Consider the following 12,161-nt stretch of genomic DNA (forward strand, 5'->3'; position numbering starts at 1 on the left):
TATATGTATATGTCGGAGATGAAAGGACATCGGGGCCTTTGCTTTGGAATTTTGGGAAGGTCCTCTAATACTTTCGCCTAGATTCTGTCATAGCCACAATTAAGCAATTGTTGTCGTTCAATCCGATTGTATTTGTTCGAGATTCGTGACAGTGGGATTGGGCTCGAGGTGACACAACTGGTCGCCGAACGTAGCCACGTTCACGGGATGGACGTTTTGCCTGACGAAGGTGTGCGGTGGTTGTATGGTTCTGCCTAGAAATATAGTTGTAGCGGCATACGGCCTCGAGAACAAATCTAGCCACGTGTGATTTTCCCTCGGAGATGTCGATACAATGGGACACACGTTGTATTAATAATCAAACTCCAGGCAGAAACTGCCTAACAACGGCGATTGAAACTTTCTCGATGCTTCCAACCAGTATATAACGAACGAACGCGATCGTAAAGAGAGGAAAATTTTCATCGGTCTATTATTCGTGCGATCGCCTTGGAAAGTTACATATCGAGCGGTATGTGCCGAGCGTCCCAGCAAACGTATTTTGTGCTTCAAAGTATTCTACGTTTAGTAAAGAGCTATCCCGTTGACCGTGGATTCGTTGTTGAACCGAGGAACATTGTCAATAGGATCTCGCGTGTCTAAACACCACGGTTGTTCGTCAGACTCTGTAAAAAGTCATATTTATACCTGTAAATGTGACCTCTGTTGTACAAAACGATGGCTAATTCAAATGAAGAATTGTTACGCGCCCTCAATTCTAACGATAACCCGACATATATATTAGAATGTATACACATTATACAGAATTATGTATAGGTTTTTATTTATAGTGTAAAGAATGGTACAAGATATGAATAAAAAATAGCATTCCACGGTAACACATTTCTACGCTTCAACGCCTTTTCCGTTCGACTAACCGACAGCTGCGTGCGAATCTATTCAGGACACATACGCATCTGTAAATACGCGAGTTGTGAAACCACGCGGCTTCGATGTTTAGCTGAGTCTTCGCGAGGAAAATCAATCAGCCAGGCGTAGAATATTTCAGAGGACTACGCCCATTGCGTGATATGCACTTCATTATGGCTGCATGTCTAATTAATTCGTGGCATATTATACCACCATTATCGTCGTTATTATACCCTTGTGTCAGAATTATTGGATATCGTGCGAGAGGATTCTCGCAAGCTAGATCAGCACACTGTGCGCATTGCAAAGGAAGAGACGGATATGGAGATCGCTCATCTGCTACAGCAACGACATAATTCATAATTTGTAGTTTTTTCAGTTATTTATTAGTACAGCAAAAATGATCGTTCCTTGTACTTTCTGCTGGTAGAATCTTACAAGGGAACTTTAAACATTCATCGTCATTTTTAAACAGCATCATCGCGAAACTATTGGGTTGGCAACTAAGTGATTGCGGATTTTTTTAATAGGTGGCATTGACAAAATCCGCAATTACTTAGTTGCCAACCCAATATAACAGTTCAGAACGTCGAAACTCGTTTTCCCTAAAATCGTGGTTCTTGAGATACGCGAGCGAAACGCGAACACGCATAATCGATAAGTAGACTGTGCATGTTTATGCAAATTCATCGTGTTCATCAAAACGATAAAGCAGACGAAATCTAATTAGAAATTTGTTTCACCGACTAAATGTTATAACGCGTTCTTCACTTTCGATATTTTATATACTTGTTCGTGTAACGTATGTTTTCCACATCTTTTCACCTTGAAATTTCCCATTTTACAAAAATTTATGAATTTACATGAATAATCGCGGTCTGATCATAACGTTATAAAGGCTTCAATGTCTTAAGATTTCGTAGAACTGTTGAATCTACACGCAACAGATAGTAACGAAAAGGATATCGAACAATCCCCTAAATGCATAGACATCCACGGTCCATTGATAAGTAAACCGCGGATGTTCGTGCGCTTATGAGAAATTAATTTTTTTTTATTTTATTATTTATTTACTGTGGTTCTTGCATTTCGGCTTAGAATGGATTCTGTATCTACTTGTCACCACCTTACGTATTAATATTTTATTATGTTACGTTACATTATCCAATTAAATGCATTTATATTATACACTTTTATAGCTTTTATCTCTGCTATTGTTGTACTCCGTTTTTGGCGCTTCTCCTCTTACCCTTCGGTATTTATCTCCCTTTTTTTGTATTTTATTTGGTATATATTCTTTTTTTTTTTTTAGAATTCTATCTTCCTTCGGTTCTCCATCTGCCACCGCATTTATGAGAAATATAAAAGTATAGTATGCAAAAATATCCAAAATAAAGCGCCGAGAGAAATCTCCATTTAGGTTTCATTTGTTCGGTTAGAGAAAACAAATAGAAAAATATGAAGCTGCATAAATATTCATTGTCCGTTGGTAAGCCAGTGAACATTACAAAACATTAAGCGATTGCGAAGAATAGAAATTTATAAAGTTCAAACGAGATGTTTCTCCTCGCGTTCTAACAATGTTACCTTAGCAACTTCGTGTTTTAAAAAATCCTTAGACAGCTTCTGGCTATTCAGCTCTGTAACTTTACAGTTCTATCGACAGTTCATGAACATCAGAGCGCGTGCGAACAGTGAAAAGCACGAATGGCGATATTCTAACAGACTAATTGCTAAATCTGCAAAATTACCATTTTATATATGTAAGCTCCCTAGAGTGTTCAAGGGGGATAGGGACTTTCTCTGTTTCACGGACAGCAAGACTTTCTTCGTTTCACGGACAGCAAGACTTTCTTTGTTTTGCTGACAGCCATTTTGAGAGACGCTGATTTCCCAAACGAATGGACAGAGAGCAACATCGGAGATAGACAAGGCCATAGTAGAAAGAGCAATTGTTTAAAACATTGGAGATCGACGGAGAAAGATCGGTAGTTCAGGACGTTGAAAATCGATTCTCGATTTTCAGGTAGACACTGCACTTGTTATTTATTGTTTACTGTTATTAATTGCTTGCTGTTTGTTTAATTATTACTGTTATTAATTGTTGTTAATTATTCATTCCTATTTACTCCTGTACTTCATCCAAGTATTTTCACAATAAACTCGATTTTCAGACTTCAGAATCGATCCTCTCAATTACCACGTGATAAACGATCTTGCGTATATAATAGTACATTTTCCGTAGAGAAAAGATCTACAATAGTTTCTCGTTCGTTTGTATCTACACTTCGATACTTTTCTTTCTTAATGTTTCAAAATAACTGAACTGACCATCGCTAATTTATATGTTATAAACGTAAGAATCTTTAAAAGAATATCGAACCTGTTCTCTTTCCAACCATAAAGAATGTAAAACACGAGACTCAAAGGGCAATTTCTTCCTTATTTGTCAATCACGTTAAACTCTTAACCCGTTAACATAGTACCGTATGTTAGCCCGTAGTACGATGATCGGGCCAAACGTAAATATTACGGGCATAGCCCGTAGTAGATGATCGGACCAATCGTAGATATCACGGGCATCGCTCGTGGTACGTACTACACAAGTCGTGCGAATGGCTTCTTTACGTTTTTGGCCCAAAATTCTCGAACGTAAATCGTAGGTTAAGGGGTTAACTAATCCCCTGACTGATCAAATGAAACGTTAACAGGCATGCGACTGTCCGAACGAAGTGCGGATTAAAAGTAATTCGTTAAAGATCACGAAGGAAAACAGCGCGCTATATCATCGATTTATTACTATTCACGGGCGGCATTGTGAAGCATCGAAGGCGTCGTTGAGAGAACAATAGGTATCGTTATATTTCCTGGTGCCTAGCGAACAATAAAATCGCCCTCGATTTTCGTACGATCGTTTTTTCTCGTGCTGCCGCAATCAACAATACATTGTAGCGAGATTTCCAAGGGAAACCGGACATCAAACGCAAATAAACGGGAAAATAATAGTTCATCGTAGCGTGCGTCAGAAATATCAGACTATCGATCGATCGATATTTTCGGAGAAGAGAAATTCACGAATCGTATACGTTGGAGTAACGTAAGTAGCGTATGCGAACGGTCAGAGATACGATAGCGGAATAGGTGGGGTGAACTGGTTAAATTATGATGCAGGTAATTAATTACTGTTGACGTGGAAACAATACGATATTTAATATGGATGATAATGAGAACGCGTTTATAACGCGCGTTTGTATTTACCTATAATCTATCTCCAATTATGACAATGTTACAATAGCCACGAGCATCGATACGTATTTACTTCGTTCGATATATTCACGCAGAATCAGAGGATCGCGTATCAATGTGTTGGGAAAAATGTTACTCGAACAACAGGTAATTGATAAGAATAAAAAGTCAAGTTTTATTCGCCGTTGGTGAAGAAATATAAAATCGAACGCGTATCTGTGCGAATAAGAATTTATTCGAATAGGAAGTTTATCTGGCTAAAAATTTAATCGAAGAATTTCTATTCGCGTGAGAATTTATTCGGATAAAATGATATATAGATATTTATGTGTTATATAATACCAACGGTCAAAGAAGAAATCGGCAGGTATGCGGAAAAATCTCATAGAAAGAAGACTAAAAAGAAAACACGCGACTGACCTCACTGAAGAAATAAAATAGGCAAATTCGAAGATGATATCCCGCTGGGAGTAGCCATCCACAGGTTATTCAGCAATTAAGTTAGAAAAATTTACCAAATGTCCAGTTGGACAAATAAAGTACAAGTTAAATAATAAACAAAATAAGAATATGGAGGATGGACATGGTACTGAACGTTGTCCAGCTATTGCTATCTTTTATAAGCCTTTCCAAATTCCAGATTAGAAAGTTTATTGTTCTTTGGTAGATTGTTCATTTGGTAAATTAATAGTAAAAATAAGTCTGCAATCATTATTCGAATAAATATAGAAAATAATTTGCTACCGATAGCAAGTAATTGTTGCACGAATAAAATATTCCACTGATACGAATTTCTTCCGGCAATCAGCTGAGATAGATATTCAAAACAATTCGGATAACGTGCAACTCTGTTTCGTACGAACAAATACAAAGTCACGTTATCCGATCGAATTGAATCGAACAATTCCAACGTCCAAGTGAGAATACAAATATTTCCGAAAGTTTTGGGAAAGTTGCGGATGGTTCAAAGGACTGATAAAGCCAAAAGATGCAGAGAAAGTTGAATCTTGTCGAAGAATAAAAGGATTCTGGATAATCGGAAGTATTCGGGAGAATTCACATTTTCTCGAGAACTTGGCCGAAGAATTTGACGAAATCAAAGTGTTTGAGAGAGTCTAAGAAGAAATTTCAAAGGATACGATGAAACCCGGGAGTATCGGGTGGTCAGAAGATTTAGATGGAATCTAAGGATCCTTGATAGTTCAAAGGGTCCGAAGTAACCCAGAAATTGAGATTACCCGACTGGCGTTGCTTCCCTATATATATATATCAAAGGAACATCCGGAAATTTGGCGCAGAACAGGCTACAATAGACTTGCTTACGATGCAAGTCTTTCGCACCAGCGAGCCGGCCAATATTTCTTTCAGAATTCTTATCTCCACGTGCCACTTTCGTGCCAATCTTTTTTATCATAGCTTTCTAAACCAAGTATGATCGTATCGTGGCGATTCTTTTATTATTATTACATCTACAATTCTCAAAAGCTCTTACCCAAGTATTATATTTCTCATGTAAATATATTCGCTGAACTGTTATGCTAGCAAATTATTACTACCGTGTTGACGTCTAAAGAAGCCTCGCATGGTCAGATGTAAGTTTTCGTTCGAAATATAATTTCCTGCATAGTATTAATATCGAAAACAAATAATGTAAGAGACGTCGATTGGCAAAGGATGAGGCTGGCGAAAGAGGATTGCAATGCAAATGAACGTTAATTCGTGTGAACTTGTAATTGGCAGGTGCCGCTTTATGCTGAGAAGAAGAGAACAATTATCTCTAATAAATCTGACGTAATTATCGAAAATTTCACACTCACGAGATATTAGCGTGATAGTAAACCGATCGATTGAAATACTATCACTGGAAAAACAATTCTTCTATATTAATTTTACACGTTCCAACCTTACAACTACAAATCCAATGTATCCTTTCATCGTTGAAGGACGAATCAAACTCAAACTATAATAAGGAAAAAAAAAAGCATAGCCATTACGATCGTACCAACAAGCTTCTCAAGGATTTCAAAATTCCACAACCAACGACAACAACAACAAAAACTCTTCTCGCTTATGAGAGCCCTGTAATTGATCAGGAAAACATCCGCGGACAACAACAACTTCTTACGTCAACAAAATTAAACGGGATACCGATCGATATGTTTACTCGATTATCCTTCGCGTTCACTACGATGAATTCGTAATGATCGATCCTCGAACCGCACGAGTTGCTCATCCGTAAACATGGTCCTGCTTTAATGTCGTGGCCTACCATGTCGTAGCACGTGGTGGATCCACCCTCTCTGTCGACCACATCCAGCGTTTTCCTCGTCTCTATCACGAGGTACTCGTGTACCCTCTCGATCCTGGCACCGTACCACATACATCGTGCAAAATCTCGCGTGGAGAGTCTGTGCTACGTGCCCGGCCCTTTTATGGTCGCACGTGCTCTGTTTGGAGCAAGAAAGCTATACTTTATACAAGTGTAAAGATGACACTCGTTGGAAGTGTCACGTCCCCCGTTAAATAGCGTTGCTTCGGGGGAAATTGGTGAATGGATGGAGAAAAATTTCTTGCACTGCATCGAATGCAAATATTTCGAGAAATTTCGAGGGTCGGGCGAGAATTTAAATGCTTGCGAGGTTACAGGAAATTCTGGATCCGGTTCGAAGGTCTGCAATGATCCGAAATGAAACGAAGAACGAAGAGATTTCACGCGGGCGAACGAGAAATTCAACGTTTCAAGATTTCTGGCAAGTTCAAAATTCGCGAATGGTTGCAGAGACCTAAAACCTCTTGCGTCAAGGAGCAATTGCGAATTTGCAGACTTGGGGCAAAATTTCGTGGGTGGATGAAGAAACGCAAAATGCATCGGATAAAACTCTGGGAAATTTCAAGGCTCGCGTGAGAATGCAAATGTTTCGAAAGACTTGCAGAAAATTAAGGATTTCGTATAAGGTCAAAGAGAGGCGAGCCAATGCGATAAAAAGGAAAAATAGAATTATAAATTTCAAGAGGAATTGCTCGATGAGTAAAGAACCGTCAGATCGCATTATTTGCCCTGTCATTTAATATCGCTGATATTAAAACGACTTAATAACCCAAGAATTCCACGATTTTAGATCGAAATTGCAGACTTTAATAATAATAATTTAATGTGATGCGCGCCGACCCGGAAATTCCAACGTGTCGAAAAACTGCAGGAGTATAAAAGCAGGAAAGTATCGATGCACCAGAATGGCCAGGGCGGCGCGGGCACGTGACCTATGCTCTAGCAGCCATAGTACGATAATATAGGTCAGGCCCGTGATATTCTTGCGACGAGCAAGAATTACCAACGCGTGGAAACTCGAAAATGTCAGGCTGTCTTCGACCTCTACGAATGACGACACTCGATGACGACGACGACGACAACGAGCACGTGAAGCTATGGTAAGCAGAGCGAGCCTCGTGGTGCTCGACGACGATGACGCGCGTGTATCGGTCAAAAGTAGCGAGCAACCTGTGCTGGTCGTGCACCGTTGACGAGGGGGCTCGTGCATAATTAGCAGGCAAAGGGTGGCGACACGCATCGATGGACACGCGTGTAACTGCTTACATGCTCACGGTGCATATACAATGACTCACGAAAGCATCATACGCAAAACTTTCATAAACATATTATGCGCGTTATATGAAATTCTTTGAATTTTCATTGAAAATTTACGTCTATAGATATGGAGAAAAGTTAACTTAGAAGTGTGTTATCTTAAATAATATTTGTAATGAGAAATCTTGCGAAATAAAGCAGACTGCTAGATTATGCACGTTCATGCAAATTTATATTTGTATCAGTGTGGTTAAGAAAATGAAACATAAATAGATATTACTTTCATTTATTAAATATAATATTATAAAGTGTGCTTTAGCTTGTTCCGCATACTTTTTCACGTCGTATGCATTCTGCAAATGTTTCCACCCTTAAATTTTCTATAAATGCATTTCCACTTTCTACCAACGTTACAATTTTATTTCTTCTTTCCCGAACCGGACGATTTTACCTTTACGACTCGATCGAACACAGTTGCTATTTCGTTAAAATTCTCATCGTTCCTTCGAACCCATCGGAAAAACGGAAGTTTACGTAATTACCATCCTCCTGGCTTATAACAGCACCCTCGCCAGACTTCCTTGCGAAATGATCGGCTCGTCGAGAATATAATTATCTCTGGGAAAAAATTAGCCTGTCCGGTTTGGAATATCTCTATCAAGGTATATCTCGCGATAAGAGAAAAAGCACGCACTTACCATAAAATCTCGCATAGCTACGGAAGAAAGGAACAACTCGGTCATGAAATTCGCCTGGCTGGCGATAAAAGAATTTTCATCCGACGACCGACAGAAACTCATTCGTATTTTACGCACGGAACGAGACGAAATAAAAATCATATTGTCCAACTAAGGTGTATTTAACGAGAATAAGTGAGTTTATACGGCATCAGTTAAAAATAACCAATACTTCAACTTTGGATATCCAAACTGTGACGCGAAATGTTTTCTTAGCGATAGCTATGGTTATCTTTGGCTGAAAATTGTTCACACTTGGTCACTTTAATATGCTTACATTTCTGTATTAACTATTGTGTTGGCAACTAAGTGATTGCGGATATTGTCAATACCACCCAATGACAAAATCCGCAATCACTTAGTTGCCAACCGAATACAATAACGTGTAATATGTAAAAATATATAACATAATGATTAAAATGAAATAAATTTCATGGACTTAAAAAATCGCCAGCAATACGAATGATTTGGATAACAATGCCAGAACAAAGTACGATATCTAAAGAATATTGTATACGTGTAGATATCTACGATAGGATATTTTGTAGAAATTAAACGTTCGAGTACAGTACATTTAAATCTACTGCGGTTAAAATACGTAAAATTCGCAATGGCACACGGCGTACAAAATAAAAATAGATTGTCGTGTCTTATAGAAAATTGAAAATGTATATTTCGTAAGAAAATTTATTTTCGTTTGAAACAACAGATACACAGGCTGCGGCCGAGTAACGTGTGCAACCTATCATGAAATGATTCCTTTCGAGAAAACGACAGAAAGAAATATAAAAGAAATGTCTCCATCCGCGGCTTAGCTTCCGAGAAAATTGAGTTTGGAAATTTGTCAAATATACTGCAATGTGGCTAATTCCAGATTAAATAGAAGAACATAATCTATAGGATATTATTCTACATGTGAAAATAAACGGAAAATGCAGAATAAAATGTTTTTGCAAAACGCTTCGTTTATGAAAAAAAATATTTATTACAACAAACTCGATTTTCTTGAAAATCACGGGAATTTAAACGGGAAAATTTTCTTCCAATTTCGTAATTATTTTCACGCGTAGAGTAACCTGTTTTTAATTGTTTACTCGTGTCTAATTGTTAACTAGGCGAATTCAAATATATATATAACAAATCTCCGAGGTCTGTTGTTTCCTCGAAAGCGAAACCTCGGACGAAAACATTTTATTCTACATTTTTGCTTTTATTTTTCCCTAAAGAATCGCCTCGCGCTTGTATTCGGCGGCACTTTGGATCTTTGAAACAGAGTAAAGAAAGCAAACGGTAGATTAAAGAAGTAAGAAAACAATTTTCGTTTACGTAACGACGCAATCACGCTGATGTAGCTTTCTATGTATTGCAGAATGCACGCGAAGCAGGCGAATGACTCTTGTTCCTTTGCTTCTTATGCTATTACGTTACGCCGCGAGTAACAGAGTTTGTCGTTTCATGGTCGTTCAATTAATTCGTGAACACAGGAATCGCGTAAATACCAAATTAGTCGGTAAATAATTTGAAAGCGACCTACGTAGATAACCGTTGTGTATTTCCCAATTAACATAGAGGGGGAAAGATTAATCCTTTATACAATGTTGCTAGTGTTGGAGCTGTGAAAGTAACGAGTTCTAGGCGAGCACGTTCGCTGCGCCGGATGAATATTCAAATTACATATTCCGGTAGGAAGAATCCCCATACGAAGAATTCTGTAACACGTTCTCGCGACTTACTTTTACCGTACGAAGAACTTTTCGTTCTTCTCGAAAAAAAGAAATGAAAAAGAAGCTTCGCATGAAAAACCTTCATTCCACGATTCCGACATGTTTTCGAACGTAGAATAACCATTGAAAAATTACATCCAATTGAGAACTGATAAAATTCAGGCGTGTTCGACGAATCGCACAACTTGATTTCCTCGAAACCGAGACCGAGTCGAATGAAAAGATATTATTCGAATCTTTTCACCTATCCATCGTGAATAATTTTATTTTTTTTTTATTGTTATTATTTAATTTGTACTTTACAATTCGTCCAGCTGGACATTCGATATATTTGATTAACTTAATTGCTAAATAACACGCGGGTGGCTACCCCCAGCCGGATACCATCTTCGAGTTTGACTATTTTATTTCTTTGGTGAGGTCAGTGGGGTGTTTCGTGTATAATGAATAACAATTTAGCAAATAATAGACTCTGTTCGCGGCATCTATCCATTCGATAAAGTCGTGAAGATTTTCTGAAAAATTAGATCTCTTCAGCAACAAGGTACAAATAGGAAAGTTTCATTTTAGATATTCGTCACACTCTGTAGATAGATCGTAGAATCCTCTTCGTCGGAAAATTAAGCAATTCGGCGACAATTAACCCCGAAAGCCTGTCACAATTGCTAACTATTTTTTCCATCCCCTTTCAATACTAGAGCAGAGTAATTGCCTCGATACGAGATTTCTGGTACTCTCATGGTGGAAGAATCCGAGTCCTATGTTTGATACGAAAGGTCAAACAGTGTGTGAAATTAGCAACGGCGCGTCAAGATGATCCACTAAATTTAGCGAACTCGCCCGCTATATGTATTTCTATTTGATGAATAATTCCATCGTCAGTTAGGTAAAAATGGATCGAACCGTATGGTAATAAGGCTGTAATAGACGGGCCATTGAAACTAAAGAATCGAACATCCAGTTGGTCACCTCGAACGAGAATCTGCGTCATCTCGTCATAATCCCTTTAACGAAGTTCTCGCGTAATTTCTATGCATACCACGCTAGCCTAACTCCTTCAAAATAGAAAAGTGGGGAATACGATTAATTCGAAATATTCCATTAATTCCAAATTGGTCTCCACACCACCCACGATTCCTTGTGGAGACATTAAATGCACTAGCGTGCTACAGTTCGCTACGCTACGAGATAGGAAAATAGAACAGGAAAAATCAAGATACGATTATTGATATCGAATATTCCATAAATTGCAAACACGTTCTGCAAACTGACGAAAATCGATCGACAATAAATCCGTTGTTGCCATCCTTCGAAATCAATTTTGACTAAAATCCGATGAAAAAGAAAAAAAAAGAGAAAAGAAAAAATGCATCTAGTAAACGAGGTAAAGAGAGAGAAAATACTAGGAATCGTTGCACCTCGATGAAATTTTTCGAAATTAAGCCAGCGCGCTCCGGTGCAACGGAGGTCAGCGACAATTTTCGAGGGGCTCTTAATTAAAGTTAAACCTATTAACATGCGCGTGTACGTCGCGTACACATTCTCGTGTGTCGGCGTTACATAATTTTATCGGTGGATAAGCTGCTATCTCCGGAACACGGTATCGACTGGAATATACAAGCGGCGTGAAAGCAACAATACGCGTACACGTTCACACGAGATATAATAATGCGATATCAGCGAAAGCGAGATACATCAGCAAATGGAAATGAAATTGTTGGCTCGTCCGAGTTTTCCTTAAGCCGCGTTAAGAGATACCGCGTCTAGTGTAAACGCGGTTTTATTTCACTTAGTTCGTTCGTATATTAATTACACTTTAATTTGCTTATCGTTGTCTTTTCAATGCTACAAGCTCGCGCTATCATAACATTCCGAACTGGAATAGCTAAGTTACACGTGGTCGATGTGTAAAATTTCTGTCTGTTTCGTTTACGCCGGTCGTAGGTAATTGAGAAATCG

The 12,161-nt window shown here is 38.4% G+C and overlaps 2 protein-coding genes across 5 annotated transcripts in view; one reads left to right on the top strand and one right to left on the bottom strand.

The window, feature by feature from the left end:
• The window catches only part of LOC122567612 (trigger factor-like), a 46,258-nt gene extending 42,786 nt beyond the window's left edge, over positions 1-3,472 (top strand). Inside the window, exon 2 of the mRNA XM_043726365.1 lies at positions 2,222-3,472. Within this exon, the coding sequence (XP_043582300.1) occupies positions 2,222-2,329 (108 nt within the window). The 3' untranslated portion in view covers positions 2,330-3,472. The remainder of the gene's footprint in view (positions 1-2,221) is intronic.
• LOC122567594 (sodium/potassium-transporting ATPase subunit alpha) overlaps positions 1-12,161 on the bottom strand; it is a 168,995-nt gene that overhangs the window by 151,047 nt on the left and 5,787 nt on the right. The window lies entirely within an intron of this gene.

This window comes from Bombus pyrosoma, linkage group LG5 (assembly GCF_014825855.1).
Source record: "Bombus pyrosoma isolate SC7728 linkage group LG5, ASM1482585v1, whole genome shotgun sequence".
Taxonomy (NCBI): domain Eukaryota; kingdom Metazoa; phylum Arthropoda; class Insecta; order Hymenoptera; family Apidae; genus Bombus; species Bombus pyrosoma.